The 24,542-nt window shown below is 41.8% G+C and overlaps 1 protein-coding gene across 2 annotated transcripts; it reads left to right on the top strand.

The window, feature by feature from the left end:
* Positions 1–410: 410 nt before the first annotated feature.
* Positions 411–21,676, top strand: LOC106597489 (gasdermin-E). 2 transcript variants are annotated; one of them, XM_045697134.2, is made up of 10 exons: positions 411–687; positions 2,245–2,497; positions 3,511–3,715; positions 5,537–5,711; positions 7,277–7,397; positions 7,572–7,697; positions 11,416–11,543; positions 18,912–19,083; positions 19,192–19,265; positions 21,263–21,676. In XM_045697134.2, exons 2-10 carry the CDS (start codon positions 2,275–2,277, stop codon positions 21,488–21,490), a joined length of 1,452 nt encoding a protein of 483 aa, XP_045553090.2. In that variant the 5' UTR covers positions 411–687; positions 2,245–2,274; the 3' UTR covers positions 21,491–21,676. The 2 variants fall into 2 exon arrangements, with proteins under 2 accessions (XP_045553090.2, XP_045553091.2); XM_045697135.2 differs by having other exon boundaries at positions 5,537–5,681.
* The last annotated feature ends 2,866 nt before the right edge of the window (positions 21,677–24,542 follow it).

Raw genomic sequence — 24,542 nt, forward strand, 5'->3', positions numbered from 1 at the left:
TTTTCAGTTTTTTATTTGTTAAAAAAGTTTGAAATATCCAATACATTTTGTTCCACTTCATAATTGTGTCCCACTTGTTGTTGATTCTTCACAAAAAATGACAGTTTTATATCTTTATGTTTGAAGCCTGAAATGTGGCAAAAGGTCGAAAAGTTCAAGGGGGCCGAATACTTTCGCAAGGCACTGTATGTGTTTTGTGGCATAAGAGTCCATGGTCATGTTGAACTTTCCCTCAGCTGTCAAGGAGAGTGACATTGTGGACTACAGTGGGGCATTTTGTGACAGCGGAGAAGCCAGCGTAGACATGGGGACACAATTGGCAGCAGATGCAGTGGATTTAAACTTTAATTCTTGGACTGAACACGTCTCCACACTCGAGTTGTCCTTTGAAGAAAGAGGAAGTGAGACTGAAGAAAGAGGAAGTAAAAGGGTTACTTAACAACTCAAAAGACAAGTAAGTTACCATCTTATATATGTGGAAGAGGACGTTTAAAAAGAAAAGTAACATCTTTAGAAACACACACACTATGATCGGTGAAAGCTGCTGTGCTGGTTTAAAGTACCAAAAGAGCGTGCATTGATTTCAACTGAAAGCCGATGCCCAGAGTTACCCATGATGTTACACAGTGATTGAAGTCAATAATTGTCAGACTCAATAGGACCTGAAGGAAGAAACTGTGAAAAACTGTAAGTATTGAAGCTCTTGCAGATTATGAAATACAGGTTATGTTTTGGATACATATATGCGTTGGATAGCTGTGCCATCATTGATATTAGAATGTTGGAAGTTTAGCCACACACAGAAAAAGATGCTATGTAGAACCTAAAAGGGTTCTTTGGCTGTCCCCATAGGATAACCCTTTGAAGAACCCTTGTTGGTTTTAGGTAGAACCCTTTTGGTTCCCAGTAGGACAGTTTTAGGGTTCCATGTAGAACCCTTTCTACAGAAGGTTCTACATGGTACCCAAAATGGTTCTACCTGGAACTAAAAAGGGTTCTATGGTGACAGCCTGAAGAACCCTTTTGGAAAAATGTTTCTAAGAGTGTAGATTTATGCGACTTGGTTAAGTCGCACATGCATAACCACAGATGTAGGCTGTCTAAAGTGGAAAGCTATACTTCTGTGGTTAGCACAAAGCCTTGGTGTCAAGTCTGAATTTGCTAGTAACGGAAGTTGGACTGATATTTTCTACCACTCATTTGGTAGATATGCCAAATTCAAAGGCGTTATCTTGCATCTTATCTAATAGTACAGTATCTGTTCATTGCTTATTTGAATCAAGATCAAACTATTTTAAACTCTCAAAGTAAAGGTTAAGTAGTGTGGTTATTTTAGTTTCCTCTGCTTGTTTATTTTATACCCTTTGTTGTAAGAGCAAGGTATACATACAACTTTCATTAGAAGTGAACGTTAGGTTGTTTGCTTTCTGTTGAATGTTAATAAAAAAATTGTTCCTGACTTGAAATCCTAATTTAGGTGTCAGGTATTCAGCAAATGATCTATTAAGAACATTTGATTACGAATATGAGGTTAAAAAGTGGTGGCATTCTCCTTTAAGTTTGTACAGGGCTAATGTCAGGGCTCAGATTATAATGGGTCCCTCCTGCAGAGTTCTGGACATGTCCCATCCTGTGATCAAGCAGACCCGCGTGAATCCCAGGGTAGTGTTAGGCATCTTGACGGAGAGGATTATAACATCACTACCTTGCCTGGTCACAAACAACGTCCAGAAGCAGTAACTTGGCATGTACCAAGGACCTAAACATGATGACAGCCAATTCCCTGCACCCTGCATTTTAGACATTCTAGAATGTCATTCTTAATAACAAACTGTATCTTTACAATTTATCAGTGTCATAAGGACCCAGAGGAAGAAGCAGTGAGAACCTAGTATTGAAACTCTGGCTGATTTTTGCGATATAAAAATGAAGTAAGAAAAATCTACAGCATGCTATGAATAGCCTTGAATGATACACAACCAATGGTTTTGACTGAAATTATATCCTGTTTGTGTTTATATCCTGTCTTGTCAAAAGCAATGCCACTCTGTTCTGATCCACTCTTTTCCCAGCGAAAGGGAACCTTTCTAAGAGATTGTGTTTGCATTATTGAGTGTCTTGCCAACTGTGAAATGTATTTAGAATGCTCTTCAGAAGCTGTTGTATGTATTGAGTGTCGATGTGGTCATCCTAGTTTTGTTTCTTAGATGTCTTTGTCATTTGTGTCTTTGTCATCTGCTGCAGGAAGAAAAACGATCCACCACCATCTCTCAGATGTTTGCCAAAGCCACAAAAGCCTTCGTGAAGGACACAGATCATGAGGGACGCCTGATCCCTGTGTCCAGTCTGAATGACACAGACAAACTGAAACTCCGATCACTCATTGTCAAGACCAGGCACAGATGCTTCTGGCAGGAACCCAAATACCAGTCCCCTGGCTTTACCCTCGGTGATGTCCTGAGGCCTGGAGAGCCTGGAAACACACCTTTAAGCCCAAGTAAGCACCAGAGCATCCCGCTAGTGACAAATAACTATGGTGTTACGAATCCCTTTTGGCCCTGCAGTCTAGGGGGGGATGGATACGAGACCCGTAACATAACTCATGCAAATTATAATAGTGACGAGTAACAGTGAGAACCAAAAACCACAGACAACTTAAGTTTACCGTCAAACTCTAAAGGTTTATTGCTAAACACACGGTAATGGGGTGTGAGAAAAGGGGCTGAGCTGGACCCAAGCAAAGAAACAATAATCCAAAACACCCCTAAGTTAGACTAGCCTACCTCAAGAACAGCTAGCTAACTAACCAAAAATACAGTGGGTGGTCCGCCCAGTTCTAACTAGGGTACTTAGACAAAGTATTCCTACGGGTAATGTATGCCCATGGGCGACTTGTCTTGGTACCCCCTTTTCCCACCAAACTAACAAACAACAAAACTCACAGGATAACCGGACAAATGTGACATGTCGTCGCAAAAACAAACGAGAGAGAGAGAGAGAGAGAGAGAGGAGAGAGAGAGAGAGAGAGAGAGAGAGAGAGAGAGAGAGAGAGAGAGAGAGAGAGAGAGAGAGAGAGAGAGAGAGAGGAGAGAGAGAGAGAGAGAGAGAGAGAGAGAGAGAGAGAATGAACACAAAGATTGATCTGGGGAGAAAACAACTGACTGGATTTTTAAACCAAGGGAAAGGGGCTGTGATTGGTTGAGGGAAAAGGAGCAGGTGTCTTCTGTTTGGGGACTGATTGATGACTGATTGGGGAGTGATGATTGTCACCTGTGAGGAGGAGAAGGAGAGAAAAGAAATACACATACAGGATACACACACAGGATACCTGTATCCGTAACATATGGGTTGTTGTTGTTCTAAAATATCTGACCATTGATTTCATTACTTATTCTACTCTTGTTTTTCTGAGCAGAATAGGAAAATGATAATGTCATGGATGTGGCTGTTATAGATATGTGCTGTGGTATAATAGCATAGAGTCCATTCAAATGTTGAACATTCCCTCAGCTGTCAAGGAGTCTGACTTTGTGGACTACAGTGGGATATTTGGTGACAAGAAAGAAATGAACACAGACGGAAACATTGAGGCTAAGTTGGCTGATTTCAACATTACCGTGAGAGGGAAATGGTCCACCAAACAGAAGCTGTCCCTTGGCAGCCTGAACAAAGAGAAGGTTGATGTGAAGGAGTTACACAACTACTCAAAAGACAGGTGAGTTACCCTATACTGTACGTATGTTCAATACAGTCATAATACAGTCACAATACAGTCACAATACATCATAATACATCATAATACAGTCACAATACAGTCACAATACATCATAATACAGTCACAATACAGTCATAATACATCATAATACAGTCATAATACATCATAATACATCACAATACATCATAATACAGTCATAATACATCACAATACAGTCATAATACATCATAATACATCATAATACAGTCACAATACAGTCATAATAGTCACAATACAGTCACAATACATCATAATACAGTCACAATACAGTCACAATACAGTCACAATACATCATAATACAGTCACAATACAGTCACAATACAGTCACAATACATCATAATACAGTCAGAATACAGTCAGAATACGTCATAATACAGTCATAATACATCAGAATACATCAGAATACAGTCATAATACAGTCATAATACAGTCACAATACATCATAATACAGTCAGAATACAGTCAGAATACAGTCATAATACATCATAATACAGTCACAATACAGTCACAATACATCATAATACAGTCACAATACAGTCACAATACATCATAATACAGTCACAATACAGTCACAATACATCATAATACAGTCAGAATACAGTCAGAATACGTCATAATACAGTCATAATACATCAGAATACATCAGAATACAGTCATAATACAGTCAGAATACATTCACAATACATCATAATACAGTCAGAATACAGTCAGAATACAGTCATAATACATCATAATACAGTCAGAATACAGTCACAATACATCATAATACAGTCATAATACAGTCAGAATACAGTCATAATACAGTCAGAATACAGTCAGAATACAGTCATAATACAGTCATAATACAGTCAGAATACAGTCATAACTGTAATGCGATGCTACTGGCGGCAGAGAAGTCAGGCGCAGGAGAGCGGAAACTGATTTACAACGGTTGTGTTTAATAACCATAAACCACCGTCAACAGAACAATACAATAAATGGGTCAAACAAAACCCGGTAAATACCAGCATACCGTGCACAAGCACTACAACAAACAATTACGGACAAGGACAACATGTAATTGATGGAATTGGAACCAGGTGTGATGGAAGACAAGACAAAACCAATGGAAAATGAGAAGTGGATCGGCGATGGCTAGAAGGTCGGTGACGTCGACCGCCGAACGCCGCCCGAACAAGGAGAGGAACCAACTTCGGTGGAAGTCGTGACAATAACAGTCAACATACAGTCATAACAGTCATATACAGTCATTATACAGTCATTATGCAGTCATTATACAGTCATTACAGTCATTATACAGTCATATACAGTCATTTACAGTCATTATACAGTCATTATACAGTCATTATACAGTCATTACAGTCATTATACAGTCATTACAGTCATATACAGTCATATACAGTCATATACAGTCATATACAGTCATATACAGTCACGATACACTCACAATACAGTCATAATACATCATACAGTTCACCTTCCCAAGGAGTCAATATTTAGATCCAAGACCAGCAGGCAAAACTGTTTGCAATGACATCAGGCTGGCATCTTTTGTGTAAAAATGACATTTTCAGGTTGAAGTGCTTTCAGATAACAAAGAAGTGGAACTGTACTGGTTTAGCAACTTCCTTAAATTTAAACAACATCCTCACTGTTTTCACTACTAGCTTAGCTTAAAGGGACAATCTGTGATTGGTACATCAATTCTTTTTACTTTTAAAGTAGCTTTCCAGTGTTTCCAGATTTCTATGAAATATGACCTAAAATGTGTCCCTCCTGCAGAGTTCTGGACATGTCCCATCCTGTGATCAAGCAGACCCGTGCGAATCCCAGGGCAGTGTTAGGCGTCTTGACGGAGAGGATTATGACATCACTACCTTGCCCGGTCACAAACAATGTCCAGAAGCGTGGAAATGTAGGAGCCAACGTGAGTGCCTGTGTGTTCCTGAGCGGGAAGGTAGGAGGAAAGATTACCAAGTGTTCTACTGAAGTGAATTATATTTTCCTCATATTTTACTGGTAACTCAGATTTAGTTGTAAAATAGATTTTTAATCTCAATAATCTCACTTTATGATAGATAGCTAGGCTTTCATAAATAAAGTAAATGTCAGGACCATATTGGCAGATCACAGATGTCTGTTCAGTAGTGGTAATGGTGATGGAAATTTCACAATTCTTTACCTAGGCAGTTTTACATATTTTAAGAGGCCATTCTACACAATGGAGATTAAAAGTTGGGTTCACAGAAATTGAACAGTTCCCAAGTACAGTAAATTGACATGAACTAAAAACTGCTGTTCCGTAGTGGTAATACTCACAGATGTCTGTCTGTTCAGTAGTGGTAATACTCACAGATGTCTGTTCAGTAGTGGTAATACTCACAGATGTCTGTTCAGTAGTGGTAATACTCACAGATGTCTGTTCAGTAGTCGTAATACTCACAGATGTCTGTCTGTTCAGTAGTGGTAATACTCACAGATGTCTGTTCAGTAGTGGTAATAATCACAGATGTCTGTTCAGTAGTCGTAATACTCACAGATGTCTGTTCAGTAGTGGTAATAGTCACAGATGTCTGTTCAGTAGTCGTAATACTCACAGATGTCTGTTCAGTAGTCGTAATACTCACAGATGTCTGTTCAGTAGTCGTAATACTCACAGATGTCTGTTCAGTAGTCGTAATACTCACAGGGTACCTTTGATATTTTCAGTACAATTTTTTTATTTGAATTAAGACTTTCTAAAACGCCACAATTCAGCATTTTGACTGTGACTTCTGGAAATGTTTAACCCACTTATTCCAACATTTCTCCACGTTTTCACCATCATTGTAAAAACCCTAGTTCTTTTGTTGTTTTGACAAAGTCATATCTGAAGATTTGTATTTATTTACTGTGATTCATTTACGTCTGTCCATCTTTTTAAGGTCAACCCTGTTACGTGAACTGAACTCTTGTTTTAATATGGTGAAACTGTTTTCTAAAGAAATACTGAACATCCAATAGTCAAATGATAGTGTAAAAGCAGGTAAACTGCTTCTACTCTTTTAGTCAATATTCTGGTGTTTTGTGGTGGAAAACTGAGTGGGTCGAGCATAACACTTCAAACCTGTTATCCACAGATTTAAACAAATAAATGGGGAAGCTTGCTTTCCACTGCCACTCCCTGAGAACAACAGGCTTCCATTCCCCCTGTCACAAGGATATTTATGGCTGATTTAAAATGGTCAACCCTGTTACTTAATAGGCACTTACTATAATCATAAAAAAAAATACCTCTTGAGATGGGAAAACATGTTTTTTTACGAAGTTGAACCCATACTCTTTATGAGAGACTGTTCAAATTAGGTGAAATCCCCAAATAAATTTGAGCAAGTTACACTTCTCAAAAGGCAGCAAATCGTGTTTTTATCATTAAAACCACTTCCTGAAAATGTGGTGGTGTAGTATATGTGACTGTCAGGGTTAGAATCTGGGTCATCTGTGCACCAAACGTCTCTGACTAATTTTAAATGTTTTCCACAGGCCTCTATGAAGCAGAGCGGTAGTACTCAGACAGAAAGTGATGTGTCGCTGGGTATTCCTGCAAATACTGTCATGGCCTACAGTCTGATTGAACTCTACGTCAAATGCAATGGAACGTTTGGTGAGGAAGTGTATGGTTTATCAATGTCCCAGGTATAGCTGCATGGTTAAGTACCATGATAAAGTACACAGCCAGCGTCTATGTTCCTCAGTGTATTTAGTACAGCCACTGTATCTGTCTGTGTGTGACTGGTTATGTCTGGTTATGTGACTGGTTGTCTGCTCTTGTCCACAGAGCTGTGCCTCATCCGCAACAATGGGGGCTTTGAAAAGGTTTGGTCAAAGGATGAGATTGAAGAGGATGGAATTATGGACCTGAGAGGCGACTTTGCTCCCAACAGCCCCCTAAATCTGAACGAAGGTAATAATGCCAGTGGAGGGTAATGTCTCCTGTCTAGTGGTAAACATGTAGTCTACTGAATGGAACGTCTGGTCAACATGTAGTCTACTGAATGGAACGTCTGGTCAACATGTAATGTAGTCTACTGAATGGAACGTCTGGTCAACATGTAATGTAGTCTACTGAATGGAACGTCTGGTCAACATGTAATGTAGTCTACTGAATGGAATATCTGGTCAACATGTAATGTAGTCTACTGAAGGGAACGTCTGGTCAACATGTAGTCTACTGAATGGAACATCTGGTCAACATGTAATGTAGTCTACTGAATGGAACGTCTGGTCAACATGTAGTCTACTGAAGGGAACGTCTGGTCAACATGTAGTCTACTGAATGGAACATCTGGTCAACATGTAGTCTACTGAATGGAACATCTGGTCAACATGTAGTCTACTGAATGGAACGTCTGGTCAACATGTAATGTAGTCTACTGAATGGAACATCTGGTCAACATGTAATGTAGTCTACTGAATGGAACGTTTGGTCAACATGTAGTCTACTGAATGGAACGTCTGGTCAACATGTAGTCTACTGAATGGAACATCTGGTCAACATGTAATGTAGTCTACTGAATGGAACGTCTGGTCAACATGTAGTCTACTGAAGGGAATGTCTGGTCAACATGTAGTCTACTGAATGGAACATCTGGTCAACATGTAATGTAGTCTACTGAATGGAACGTCTGGTCAACATGTAGTCTACTGAATGGAACGTCTGGTCAACATGTAGTTTACTGAATGGAACGTCTGGTCAACATGTAGTCTACTGAATGGAACATCTGGTCAACATGTAGTCTACTGAATGGAATGTCTGGTCAACATGTAGTCTACTGAATGGAACATCTGGTCAACACGTAGTCTACTGAAGGGAACGTCTGGTCAACATGTAATGTAGTCTACTGAATGGAATGTCTGGTCAACATGTAATGTAGTCTACTGAATGGAACGGCTGGTCAACATGTAATGTAGTCTACTGAATGGAACGTCTGGTCAACATGTAGTCTACTGAATGGAACGTCTGGTCAACATGTAGTCTACTGAATGGAACGTCTGGTCAACATGTAGTCTACTGAATGGAACGTCTGGTCAACATGTAGTCTACTGAATGGAACGTCTGGTCAACATGAAGTCTACTGAATGGAACGTCTGGTCAACATGTAATGTAGTCTACTGAATGGAACGTCTGGTCAACATGTAGTCTTCTGAATGGAATGTCTGGTCAACATGTAATGTAGTCTACTGAATGGAACGTCTGGTCAACATGTAATGTAGTCTACTGAATGGAATGTCTGGTCAACATGTAATGTAGTCTACTAAATGGAACATCTGGTCAACATGTAATGTAGTCTACTGAATGGAACATCTGGTCAACATGTAATGTAGTCTACTGAATGGAACGTCTGGTCAACATGTAGTCTACTGAATGGAACGTCTGGTCAACATGTAATGTAGTCTACAAAATGGAACATCTGGTCAACATGTAATGTAGTCTACTGAATGGAACGTCTGGTCAACATGTAGTCTACTGAATGGAACGTCTGGTCAACATGTAATGTAGTCTACTGAATGGAACATCTGGTCAACATGTAATGTAGTCTACTGAATGGAACGTCTGGTCAACATGTAATGTAGTCTACTGAATGGAACATCTGGTCAACATGTAGTCAACTGAATGGAATGCCTGGTCAACATGTAGTCTACTGAATGGAATGTCTGGTCAACATGTAGTCTACTGAATGGAACGTCTGGTCAACATGTAGTCTACTGAATGGAACGTATGGTCAACATGTAGTCTACTGAATGGAACGTCTGGTCAACATGTAATGTAGTCACCTGAATGGAACGTCTGGTCAACATGTAATGTAGTCTACTGAATGGACCATCTGGTCAACATGTAATGTAGTCTACTGAATGGAACGTCTGGTCAACATGTAATGTAGTCTACTGAATGGAATGTCTGGTCAACATGTAATGTAGTCTACTGAATGGAACGACTGGTCAACATGTAGTCTACTGAATGGAACGTCTGGTCAACATGTAATGTAGTCTACTGAATGGAACGTCTGGTCAACATGTAATGTTGTCTACTGAATGGAATGTCTGGTCAACATGTAATATAGTCTACTAAATGGAACATCTGGTCAACATGTAGTCTACTGAATGGAACGTCTGGTCAACATGTCTACTGAATGGAACGTCTACTCAACATGTAATGTAGTCTACTGAATGGAACGTCTGGTCAACATGTAATGTAGTCTACTGAATGGAACGTCTGGTCAACATGTAGTCTACTGAATGGAACGTCTGGTCAACATGTAATGTTGTCTACTGAATGGAATGTCTGGTCAACATGTAATATAGTCTACTAAATGGAACATCTGGTCAACATGTAGTCTACTGAATGGAACGTCTGGTCAACATGTAATGTAGTCTACTGAATGGAACGTCTAGTCAACATGTAATGTAGTCTACTGAATGGAACGTCTGGTCAACATGTAGTCTACTGAATGGAACGTCTGGTCAACATGTAATGTTGTCTACTGAATGGAATGTCTGGTCAACATGTAATATAGTCTACTAAATGGAACATCTGGTCAACATGTAGTCTACTGAATGGAACGTCTGGTCAACATGTCTACTGAATGGAACGTCTACTCAACATGTAATGTAGTCTACTGAATGGAACGTCTGGTCAACATGTAATGTAGTCTACTGAATGGAACGTCTGGTCAACATGTAGTCTACTGAATGGAACGTCTGGTCAACATGTAATGTTGTCTACTGAATGGAATGTCTGGTCAACATGTAATATAGTCTACTAAATGGAACATCTGGTCAACATGTAGTCTACTGAATGGAACGTCTGGTCAACATGTAGTCTACTGAATGGAATGTCTACTCAACATGTAATGTAGTCTACTGAATGGAACGTCTGGTCAAAATGTAATGTAGTCACCTGAATGGAACGTCTGGTCAACATGTAATGTAGTCTACTGAATGGACCATCTGGTCAACATGTAATGTAGTCTTCTGAATGGAATGTCTGGTCAACATGTAATGTAGTCTACTGAATGGAACGTTTGGTCAACATGTAATGTAGTCTACTGAATGGAACGACTGGTCAACATGTAGTCTACTGAATGGAACATCTGGTCAACATGTAATGTAGTCTACTGAATGGAATGTCTGGTCAACATGTTGTCTACTGAATGGAACGTCTGGTCAACATGTAATGTAGTCTACTGAATGGAACGTCTAGTCAACATGTAATGTAGTCTACTGAATGGAACGTCTGGTCAACATGTAGTCTACTGAATGGAACGTCTGGTCAACATGTAATGTAGTCTACTGAATGGAACGTCTGGTCAACATGTAGTCTACTGAATGGAACGTCTGGTCAACATGTAATGTAGTCTACTGAATCGAACGTCTGGTCAACATGTAGTCTACTGAATGGAACGTCTGGTCAACATGTAATGTTGTCTACTGAATGGAACGTCTGGTCAACATGTAGTTTACTGAATGGAACGTCTGGTCAACATGTAATGTAGTCTACTGAATCGAACGTCTGGTCAACATGTAGTCTACTGAATGGAACGTCTGGTCAACATGTAATGTTGTCTACTGAATGGAATGACGACACTGACAAAATGGTCTCTGTGTTGTTTGTGTGTTAACAGAGCTGGACAAACTGAGTGGTCATTTCCAGCTGCTGTCAGCTCTGCCGGTGGCCAAACGTTCCTCTCTGCTCCAGCTCCTCAAGACAACCATGGAGGACAGAGAGGCAGTCAGTGTGCTGGAGAGTGTGGTGAGTGGTAGAGGTCTTCATGGGTCCAACAGATCCGAAATCCTAAATTCTGACTTTTGTCTCTGCTCTGGGTTGGGTCTGATCTAATTGCCACGGGTTTTGGGTATGTGCAATTACAATTGATTAACCGAATGGACCTGATTGGACCCGTCCTCTTGATGTCTGTTTCAGCCAATTGCAACTCAATAAAATGTATAGCTAATGTCCAACTGAAACTGATTCCGGCCGCTCACCTGACGTGCCCCTGCTGCTGAGGAGCGGGAGAGAGAGAGCGAGTGAGTAAAAGGAGCCTTTGTATAGGCTACTGTTATTCCTGAAGATTGAGGCCTTTTTCAATGAAGTAAAGCGAAGGTTAGAGGAAAAAGAGTATTATCAGGATAAGGTAAGACCCAGATGCAGACTGTGTCGAAGTAACAATGTTTATTTCAGCAACAGAGGCAAAGGTACAGGACGGCATGCAGGCTCAGGGTCAGGTCAGGCAGAGGTCGGAAATCTAGATAGGGGCAAAGGTACAGGACGGCAGGCAGACTCAGGGTCAGGTCAGGCAGAGGTCAGAAATCTAGATAGGGGCAAAGGTACAGGACGGCATGCAGGCTCAGGGTCAGGACAGGCAGAGGTCGGAAATCTAGATGGGGCAAAGGTACAGGACGGCATGCAGGCTCAGGACAGGCAAGGGTCAAAAACCAGGAGGGCGAGAAAAATAGAAGCTGGGAAAAGACAGGAGCTGACAGGACAAACGCTGGTAAGCTTGACAAACAAGACAAACTGGCAACAGACAAAAAGAGAACACAGGTATAATAAGTACACAGGGGATAACGGGGAAGATGGGCGACACCTGGAGGGGGTTGGAGACAAGCACAAAGACAGGTGAAACAGATCAGGGCATGACAGTACCCCGCCCTCTAGGAGCGACACCTGGCGTCCTACATGGGCGCATACCTGCTTGATCGGGGTGCCAGCGGTGGAAGTCGGCGATGAGGGCTGGGTCCAGGATGTCTCTAGCGGGGACCCAGCACCTCTCCTCCGGGCCATAGCCCTCCCAGTCAACCAGGTACTGGAAACCCCTGCCCCGTGGTCGAACCCTCAGGAGGCGTCTCACCGTGTACGCCGGATGGCCATCGACGACCCGGGGAGGAGGGGTGGGCCTGGAAATGGAAGACAAGGGACTGTGAGACACGGACTTGATACAGGACACATGAATGGTGGGGTGTATACGAAGGGTACGGGGCAACAGAAGACGAACAGCAGAGGGGCTAATGACCTTGGAGATGGGGAAGGGGTCGATAAACCGTGGGGACAGTTTGCGAGACTCCACCCGGAGGGGCAGATCCCGGGTGGAGAGCCATACATTCTGCCCGAGACGATGCCGGGGTCCGATGGCAATCCGCTTGCCGTAAAGGACTACTACTATAGGACTACTAGCCCTATAGTAGTGGTCCTATAGTAGTAGCCCTATAGTAACCCTATAGTAGTCCTATAGTAACCCTATAGTAGTAGCCCTATAGTAGTAACCCTATAGTAGTAGGCCTATAGTAGTCTATAGTAGTAGCCCTATAGTAGTCGTAAATTAGTATACTACTATAGGACAACTACTATAAGACTACTACTATAGGGTTACTACTATAGGACTACTACCGTAATTCCCGGACTATTAAGCGCACCTGAATATAAGCCGCACCCACTGAATTAAAAAAAGATATATATTTTGAACATAAATAAGCCGCACATGTCTATAAGCCGCAGGTGCCTACCGGTACATTGAAACAAATGAACTTTACACAGGCTCTAATGAAACACGGCTTGTAACAAAAATAAATAGGTTTTAACGAAACACTGCTTGTAACAAAAAAATAAAAATTTACAGGAAGCTTTAGTTGTCTTTTTGCACTGAGTCAATTCCTCACGCTGCTGTTTCCAACGTCTTATCATCGACTCATTAAGACCAAGCTCCCGTGCAGCAGCTCTATTTCCTTTTCCAACAGCCAGATCAATCGCCTTCAACATGAAAGCTGCATCATATGCATTTCTCCGTGTCTTTGCCATGATGAGGGTGACAAAATGACTACCGTAATCAGAATGATGGGAAGTTTGAGAGCGCTCGATTTAATCTAAACAGTAAACAAAGAAGTTGTTTGACCTTAACCCTTTCGGCAATTTCATTGGTCTAATGAAAGCTTCATGCCGCCAAAAAACTGAGCACGTCACATAATGTTTTTTTGGAAGAAAAAAAATTTAAAGCGGGAAAAATCCATATATTAGCCGCGTCATTGTTTAAGCCGCGAGGTTTAAAGCTAGGAAAAAAGTTGCGGCTTATAGTCCGGAATTTATGGTACTATAGGGCTACTACTATAGGACTACTACTATAGGGCTACTACTATAGGGCTACTACTATAGGGCTACTACTATAGGACTACTACTATAGGGCTACTACTATAGGACTACTATAGGACTACTACTATTGGGTTACTACTATAGGGCTACTACTATAGGGCTACTATAGGACTACTACTATTGGGTTACTACTATAGGGCTACTACTATAGGGCTACTATAGGACTACTACTATTGGGTTACTACTATAGGACTACTATTATGGGGCTACTATAGGACTACTACTATTGGGTTACTACTATAGGGCTACTACTATAGGGCTACTATAGGACTACTACTATTGGGTTACTACTATAGGGCTACTACTATAGGGCTACTATAGGACTACTACTATTGGGTTACTACTATAGGGCTACTACTATAGGGCTACTATAGGACTACTACTATTGGGTTACTACTATAGGACTACTATAGGGCTACTATAGGGCTACTATAGGACTACTACTATTGGGTTACTACTATAGGACTACTACTATAGGGCTACTATAGGACTACTACTTTAGGGCTACTATAGGACTACTATAGGGCTACTATAGGACTACTACTATTGGGTTACTACTATAGGACTACTACTATAGGGCTACTATAGGACTACTACTTTAGGGCTACTATAGGACTACTACTATTGGGTTACTACTATAGGGCTACTACTATAGGGCTACTATAGGACTACTACTATTGGGTTACTACTATAGGACTTGTCACGGTTGTCGTTGGACTACTACTATAGGACTACTACTATAGGGCTACTATAGGACTACTACTATAGGGCTACTACAGGGCTACTATATGGCTACCATAGGACTACTACTATAGGGCTACTATAAGACTACTACTATGGGGCTACTATAGGACTACTACTATAGGACTACTACTATAGGACTACTACTATAGGACTACTACTATAGGACTACTACTATAGGGCTACTACTATGGGGCTACTACTATAGGGCTACTACTATAGGACTACTACTATAGGACTACTACTATAGGACTACTATAGGGCTACTACAGGGCTACTATATGGCTACCATAGGACTACTACTATAGGGCTACTATAAGACTACTACTATGGGGCTACTATAGGACTACTACTATAGGACTTCTACTATATGACTACTACTATTGGGCTACTACTATGGGGCTACTACTATAGGGCTACTACTATGGCGCTACTACTATAGGGTTACTACTATAGGACTACTACTATGGGGCTACTATAGGACTACTACTATGGGGCTATAATAGGACTACTACTATAGGACTACTACTATAGGGCTACTATAGGACTACTATTATAGGACTACTACTATAGGACTGCTACAATGGGGCCACTATAGGACTACTACTGTAGGGCTACTAGAGGTCTACTATATGGCTACCATAGGACTACTACTATAGGGCTACTATAGGACTACTACTATAGGGCTACTACAGGGCTACTATATGGCTACCATAGGACTACTACTATAGGGCTACTATAAGACTACTACTATGGGGCTACTACTATAGGACTACTACTATAGGACTACTACTATGGGGCTACTACTATAGGGCTACTACTATAGGACTACTACTATGGGGCTACTACTATAGGACGACTACTATGGGGCTACTATAGGACTACTACTATAGGACTACTACACGACTACTACTATAGGGTTACTATAGGACTACTAGTATAGGGCTACTATAGGGCTACTATAGGAAGACTATAGGGCTACTATAGGTTTACTATAGGGCTACTATAGGGCTACTACTATAGGGCTACTACTATAGGGCTACTATAGGGCTACTACTATAGGGCTACTACTATAGGGCTACTACTATAGGGCTACTACTATAGGGCTACTATAGGGCTACTACTATAGGGATACTACCATAGGGCTACTACTATAGGGCTACTATAGGACTACTACTATAGGGATACTACCATAGGGCTACTATAGGGCTACTACTATAGGGCTACTACTATAGGGCTACTACTATAGGGCTACTACTATAGGGCTACTACTATAGGGCTACTATAGGGCTACTACTATAGGGATACTACCATAGGGCTACTATAGGGCTACTACTATAGGGATACTACCATAGGGCTACTATAGGGCTACTACTATAGGGCTACTACTATAGGGCTACTACTATAGGGCTACTATAGGGCTACTACTATAGGGCTACTACTATAGGTTTACTATAGGGCTACTACTATAGGGATACTACCATAGGGCTACTATAGGGCTACTACTATAGGGCTACTATAGGGCTACTACTATAGGGATACTACCATAGGGCTACTATAGGGCTAATACAGGCCTACTTACACTCAAACCATGACAAAGAAAAAACAGAGGGCCAGACATCATTCTAAATTTAATGTCACAATATAGTAACCTGATCCTGTTGTCCCTATTAACCATGACTTGACTAACTGTTGACGTTACCCTGATAAAGTTAAGAAACTGTTGACATTACCCTGATAAAGTTAAGAAACTGTTGACATTACCCTGATAAAGTTAAGAAACTGTTGACATTACCCTGATAAAGTTAAGAAACTGTTGACATTACCCTGATAAAGTTAAGAAACTGTTGACGTTACCCTGATAAAGTTAAGAAACTGTTGACATTACCCTGATAAAGTTAAGAAACTGTTGACATTACCCTGATAAAGTTAAGAAACTGTTGACGTTACCCTGATAAAGTTAAGAAACTGTGGACGTTACCCTGATAAAGTTAAGAAACTGTGGACGTTACCCTGATAAAGTTAAGAAACTGTTGACATTACCCTGATAAAGTTAAGAAACTGTTGACGTTACCCTGATAAAGTTAAGAAACTTTTGACATTACCCTGATAAAGTTAAGAAACTGTTGACGTTACCCTGATAAAGTTAAGAAACTGTTGACATTACCCTGATAAAGTTAAGAAACTGTTGACATTACCCTGATAAAGTTAAGAAACTGTTGACGTTACCCTGATAAAGTTAAGAAACTTTTGACATTACCCTGATAAAGTTAAGAAACTGTTGACATTACCCTGATAAAGTTAAGAAACTGTTGACGTTACCCTGATAAAGTTAAGAAACTGTTGACGTTACCCTGATAAAGTTAAGAAACTGTTGACATTACCCTGATAAAGTTAAGAAACTGTTGACATTACCCTGATAAAGTTAAGAAACTGTTGACATTACCCTGATAAAGTTAAGAAACTGTGGACGTTACCCTGATAAAGTTAAGAAACTGTTGACGTTACCCTGATAAAGTTAAGAAACTGTTGACGTTACCCTGATAAAGTTAAGAAACTGTTGACGTTACCCTGATAAAGTTAAGAAACTGTGGACGTTACCCTGATAAAGTTAAGAAACTGTGGACGTTACCCTGATAAAGTTAAGAAACTGTTGACATTACCCTGATAAAGTTAAGAAACTGTGGACGTTACCCTGATAAAGTTAAGAAACTTTTGTGATGGTGTGGCTATTAGTAGGCTATAGTCCTACTGCAGGCCTATGAATGCAGTGCGCCGACAGTTGAACTTGAGGTGAGGAACAATGTTTTAGGTCTACCGGATTTACTCGTTTATTCTACTAATATAATGGTTATCTTTATAAACAAATATTCTGCTCGAAAATTAACGAATTTTAGTAAAGGGCTGTTTTATAGTTTTTAATGGCGTTAAGAATGTGTCAAACTCATTCCACTCATTCTGTATAGCAGTAGTATCTGTCAAGGATAAAGAAATGTCGGTGTGGTGAACATGGCACCGCTATATGTCTATCTTTCTCTTGGTCTCCCTAGAGTGGGCCTAAGCTTCCATATATTTATTTTCTATTCATATAATACAGTATATCTACAGGAATGTATGCATGCAATGCCCTGATGCATTTGCGCTCAAATCTCTGACAGCTGAACTGAGAGATGAACAATTATTGTTTTAGGCAAGTAAAAACCAATACTTCACACAGAAACACAACGATTAATTTATTTTGTCTTTTGTTAAAGGCAGTTTTTAAGGATACATAAATGTGAACCAGTTGGCTAATATCGCTCGTTTATTGAAGACACTATCTGCGCCAAGTCGGAGGTTTATTTCTCTCGCTCTTTCTGCTCTTAGATCTGAATGGGTCTCTCAGGTCCGAACCGGCGTGGGTCTGTTTAGGTCTGTTTTTCCACAAGCCTTTTTTGGAACGGGTCTGACTGGCCTCGGGTCCATTCGGAATGGGTAATGTATGCATATTGGGTCCTGTGGAAAAGTCCCGGATCCATTTCGGAACGGGACCAACTTTTTTGGCATGTACAGAAACAGCGCCAAAACACACACACACACATACACACACACACACACACACACACACACACACACACACACACACACACACACACACACACACACACACACACACACACACACACACACACACACACACACACACACACACACACACCTAATGGCAGGAATGAATATATTCCTTTGAGTCTAAGACGTTGGGGGGCACAAAACTACCTTCATACTTACATCTGTTTTTTTATTCCAGTAATGTTTACCTTCAGACGAGTCCCGTGACACTTGTGGTCGTAGAGAAACACGGAGAACACCATCGTGTTCGTGAGAATCTCCCCTTTCTATAGTGGGGTCCCCTTACTTTGTATCCCAAACGTTGGGATGCTACCAATCAGTAGTTGACACATCGACAGTACCGACTTCAGACTAGTCTCCTGACACTTGTGGGGGTCGTAGAGCAAAACAGAGAACACCTTCGTGGGACTCTCCCTTTTCCATAGAGTAGTTTGTAGGTCAAACCGTTCAGAAGATACCACATATCTCTAGCTTTAACTAACACATTTTGATGGGGATTGTTTTGTTATGTAACTTAGATTGACGCACCAGTGGATCAATCAACACTAGGGGGTTAATATATCAACCAGAAAATCTGTAACATACTCTTGTCTTAAATATATTCTCTCTCTCTCTGTCTTATCACAGCTGGATCAGACGTGTGATGGTGAGACTCCTGACCTGGGTGATCTGGAAGAGTCTGAGAGGGAAACAGTCCAGGCCATACTGGATCTTGTAGACCAATGTGTTGGGAAGGATGAGGATGAGTTCAGATCCTCACTTCTCAGTGCCGTCCACCTCATTGTCAGTGCCATGGACGGTGAGATAGAGAGCAGTTTTCAGTTATTCTCCAGTTATTATTTGATCAGTTCCTGGGAAACCATGTTCACTAATGTGGTTTTATGTGTGTCCATATTTATATCTTCAGGAATGACAGATGAGGGTCTCTCTGTGTTGGGATCCTGTTGCAGTCCTCCAGTCTTACAGGCCCTGCAGATCCTGGTGAGTTCACACCTGCTTGATTGAGCCTCCAGTCCTGTATGACCTGGAGTTCATTTTTCTAGCTTTTTGTTCATGTAAATGTATTGGGGCATATCTTCCATGTTAAATAAACTAATATTTATACCATTATGATAACATTGTACCACCAGTAGCAGTAGTAACACCAATGATGCTAACCAGTGGTGATTTTTAACATAAAAATATTGGTGGGGAAACTCAATGAAAAAAGTGAATATGCATCGATAAATTACTACACTACACATTGAATGCACCATCCTAAATAATGACCAATCCCAGCAGTGAGTTTGAGCCACACACACAAATGTTATAACATAAGGGTTATTACCAGTGTATAGGCTACTTTCCCATATCTTTGGCTCCTATTGCAAGGAAGACCACAGTTGTCAAGCATACTTTATAGAGTAAAGTCTATTTTACTTCAGAAATATATCACCATCGGTCTGCAATATTGCTAATCATTGTTAGAGTATTGGGACGCAGCAGAACACCATTCTGAGTGCAGTTACATGTCTGTTAACAAGATGCTCAGGTTATGAATAAAGCAACAACGTTTATAAAGCTACTCCCTGCCTACCTTCAACCATTGTATAGATACAGTTCCCTGGGTTATTACATTCTGACATCAATCATTAACAACACGTAGTAGCTAGCTAGCTAGCTAGCCTCCTCAAACAGCTGTTAGCCACCGCAAGTTCCATCCAAACCACTCAGGTTTAATTATTTTCTAACTTGCTTTATTTTAACTGAGGCCTGTTCAGTGGTTGATGAGCACAAAGATGTTTTAGCTCTACACGTTTTAAAATAATTTGCTAGGAGATTGTTGACATGATGTATGATGACTTTTCAGCTAGCTAACTAGAAGACGATAAACAACTATGAAATTGCTACAGGAGAAAAGATGTCTATTTATCTGTGGCAAATGACATCAAGCCTTCTTGGGCGGGCACTACTAATGAATCTCTATAGCAGCACCCAAGTGGGCTACAGCTGACTGAGTCCCCAGGCTAGCCTCTCCACAACAGATCACTGAGTGAGAATGAAACAGCTGCATTAGGGAGCTGCCTTTCCTCAAATAAAATGTACCAAAATAACAATACAACAGAGAAGCGAGCACGTCCTGTATGCTTTATTAACTCAAGCAATTACAAATCAAATGTGTTTGCATACTGATATAATGTTGTGACATGAATGAAAGCCAGAATTACATCCAGAACAGCACCATCTACTGGATAGTGGTGGGGCTGCCCTGAATGATGTGTTGCATCAAAGTATAGGTCACACCAATGACACATTTGTCAGTAATTTAGGCCACCGATCTCAAATCTAAGGTCATTTAACCTTTTAAAAGTAATTGACTTAATCATTTACTAAAGAGATTTGATTAATCGTTTTGCTCAGTGTAATTTCCCTTCATTTAAATTGAGTTACACCAATGACATGTTTTATTTAAACACCAAATGATCACTGGAATGATAACATGTATGACATACTAAAAGGGTCTGATTAGCTAATCATTTTATTTAATATAGACCCCTACCCTGATAACAGTTTGCCACTGGAAAGAATGCTCACGGTCCTTGTATATCTTTGTAATGAGTGATTTACAAGGCGGTAACACTAATGATATTAAATACATTTGTTTATTATATAGCATTCAAAATAATAGATAGACGTCTCTAAATCCCTGAAACATGTCACTACAACTCTACACATCACTACTGGGACAAGCCTATTTGCTTTCCCTAAGTACTTTAAACAATGCATAAAAATCAAGTTTTGCAGTATACAGGACTTCCATTATGTTTCACATTGATAAACAGTTCAATATCAATTAAAATATGTATAATCTCTAACTATTTGTCATTTTAAAGTGTTTGTCATTATTGCAAAGTCGAGGGATGGAAATGCAACCTTAATTCAAGAATGACCCATAAAATAAAGCATATCAATGTATTCCTGTGCTGCTTGTCCTCCAGGTGCAGCATGTGGCAGCAGGGAGTGGGGAGACCCTCTCTCTGAGAGATGCAGGTCTGGCTGTTCTGACTGAGGAGGAGGTGTTTGGGAGGACAGAGAGTCTCTTTGGTCACTCTAAAGTTACACTGAAGAGAGAGGAGGACACACTGAGGACAGAGATGAAGGACCAGCCTGGATACCTTCCTCTAGTCATGAGTATCACTGTGAAAGGCCTGGCCTCTTTAGTGTAAGGAGGGAGAGGAGGGAGAGGGAGAGGGAGAGAGAGAGAGAGTCCATGCAACTTGTAAATCCAGTTTGAATGGATACACTCAGTACTCCATTCCATGCTTTACTCTTGCGCTAGTTGAGCTAAAGAACTAGTGAACAACAGTGTATGTATACTTGTAATGTTTTCAATAAAGTTCAACAAACGATCAGACGTCCCGACCTCCATTCTTCTAATCATTAGATAATACAACATAAAGCATTACAGAGGGAGGAGGGGATTTGAGCATTGTCAAGTGACCCACATGACAAGAACAGAAGCAGAATCCTGTTCAAAATACTGTTCACCAGAATCATGTCCAAAGAATATTCAAAAACAAGTCTGTGAAGTCTGTTATTATTGTATACTCATTTGAACGTGTAAACTTTCTCACATTACTGTGCTACAGTGTGTAAAAAGTATACTTATTAAAACAAAGATGAAGTCCATCACCCTGGTAATCTTGATGTTTAGAATACCAGTGTGATTAAGTTTTCCATCTTTTTAATAATGATTCTATACTCAGAGATAACATCCCCAATATGTGGAGTCAGTATGATGGTCCATCTCTGTGATATCTGTGAGAATCAGTGTTTGAACAACAAAGACATTTTGTCATCAGAAACCCTATGCGGTGTGTGTGTGTGTGTGTGTGAGTGGGTATATGTTTGGGTGTGTCTATACATATGAATGGGAGAGTGAAAGAGGGTGAATATGAATATGTGTAGGCGGGTGGGAGAGAATGGGTGTGTGGAGGACTAAGCTATATGTTGTGTGTGAATGAAGGAGAATGGATGAGGAAGTAGAGGGGAGGTGGTGACAAACTGGGTCTGGTGGGTAAGAGGGGAAGGATGGAAGGGTGGGACAAGCTTGGCTTGGGGAGGCAAAGGGGAGTAAAGATGGGAGGTGGGGTTAAGCGTGGCTTTGGTGGGGTTAAGGGGGGAGGACAGGGGGGTGGAGAGGGATGGATTTTGTTAGAGAGAGAGAAGGAACAACTTAATTATACTACGATGTCATTGTATTTATTTCTTTATGACTTGTAATACCATTACAAAATGATTAAGAGTTCAGGACAGATTAGGAAAGGATGTCGAATCATTATTATTCCTTGTTTGTCATTACAACTAAGATGTAATGGTGGTTATTGGTCAGAATGGAGAGGGGCTATATCCAGGGGATTGGGACGGGGTGACTGGGAGAGCATTAGACACTTCTCTGAGGTGAGAGGGGCTATATCCAGGGGATTGGGACGGGGTGACTGGGAGAGCATTAGACACTTCTCTGAGGTGAGAGGGGCTATATCCAGGGGATTGGGACGGGGTGACTGGGAGAGCATTAGACACTTCTCTGAGGTGAGAGGGGCTATATCCAGGGGATTGGGACGGGGTGACTGGGAGAGCATTAGACACTTCTCTGAGGTGAGAGGGGCTATATCCAGGGGATTGGGACGGGGTGACTGGGAGAGCATTAGACACTTCTCTGAGGTGAGAGGGGCTATATCCAGGGGATTGGGACGGGGTGACTGGGAGAGCATTAGACACTTCTCTGAGGTGAGAGGGGCTATATCCAGGGGATTGGGATGGGGTGACTGGGAGAGCATTAGACACTTCTCTGAGGTGAGAGGGGCTATATCCAGGGGATTGGGACGGGGTGACTGGGAGAGCATTAGACACTTCTCTGAGGTGAGAGGGGCTATATCCAGGGGATTGGGACGGGGTGACTGGGAGAGCATTAGACACTTCTCTGAGGTGAGAGGGGCTATATCCAGGGGATTGGGACGGGGTGACTGGGAGAGCATTAGACACTCATCTGAGGTGAGAGGGGCTATATCCAGGGGATTGGGATGGGGTGACTGGGAGAGCATTAGACACTCATCTGAGGTGAGAGGGGCTATATCCAGGGGATTGGGACGGGGTGACTGGGAGAGCATTAGACACTTCTCTGAGGTGAGAGGGGCTATATCCAGGGGATTGGGACGGGGTGACTGGGAGAGCATTAGACACTCATCTGAGGTGAGAGGGGCTATATCCAGGGGATTGGGACGGGGTGACTGGGAGAGCATTAGACACTTCTCTGAGGTGAGAGGGGCTATATCCAGGGGATTGGGACGGGGTGACTGGGAGAGCATTAGACACTTCTCTGAGGTGAGAGGGGCTATATCCAGGGGATTGGGATGGGGTGACTGGGAGAGCATTAGACACTTCTCTGAGGTGAGAGGGGCTATATCCAGGGGATTGGGACGGGGTGACTGGGAGAGCATTAGACACTTCTCTGAGGTGAGAGGGGCTATATCCAGGGGATTGGGACGGGGTGACTGGGAGAGCATTAGACACTTCTCTGAGGTGAGAGGGGCTATATCCAGGGGATTGGGACGGGGTGACTGGGAGAGCATTAGACACTTCTCTGAGGTGAGAGGGGCTATATCCAGGGGATTGGGACGGGGTGACTGGGAGAGCATTAGACACTTCTCTGAGGTGAGAGGGGCTATATCCAGGGGATTGGGATGGGGTGACTGGGAGAGCATTAGACACTTCTCTGAGGTGAGAGGGGCTATATCCAGGGGATTGGGACGGGGTGACTGGGAGAGCATTAGACACTTCTCTGAGGTGAGAGGGGCTATATCCAGGGGATTGGGACGAGGTGACTGGGAGAGCATTAGACACTTCTCTGAGGTGAGAGGGGCTATATCCAGGGGATTGGGATGGGGTGACTGGGAGAGCATTAGACACTTCTCTGAGGTGAGAGGGGCTATATCCAGGGGATTGGGACGGGGTGACTGGGAGAGCATTAGACACTTCTCTGAGGTGAGAGGGGCTATATCCAGGGGATTGGGACGGGGTGACTGGGAGAGCATTAGACACTCATCTGAGGTGAGAGGGGCTATATCCAGGGGATTGGGACGGGGTGACTGGGAGAGCATTAGACACTTCTCTGAGGTGAGAGGGGCTATATCCAGGGGATTGGGACGGGGTGACTGGGAGAGCATTAGACACTTCTCTGAGGTGAGAGGGGCTATATCCAGGGGATTGGGACGGGGT

The sequence above is a fragment of the Salmo salar genome, chromosome 02 (genome assembly GCF_965601325.2).
Source record: "Salmo salar chromosome 02, fSalSal1, whole genome shotgun sequence".
Lineage (NCBI taxonomy): Eukaryota > Metazoa > Chordata > Actinopteri > Salmoniformes > Salmonidae > Salmo > Salmo salar.

Excerpts from the sequence above, each read along its gene's own strand:
- LOC106597489 (XM_045697134.2), top strand. The coding sequence starts at position 2,275 with ATGTTTGCCAAAGCCACAAAAGCCTTCGTGAAGGACACAGATCATGAG. Across the intron at positions 3,716-5,536 it reads CACAACTACTCAAAAGACAG|AGTTCTGGACATGTCCCATC; the intron begins GTGAGTTACCCT and ends TCCCTCCTGCAG. Across the intron at positions 19,266-21,262 it reads TACAGGCCCTGCAGATCCTG|GTGCAGCATGTGGCAGCAGG; the intron begins GTGAGTTCACAC and ends CTTGTCCTCCAG.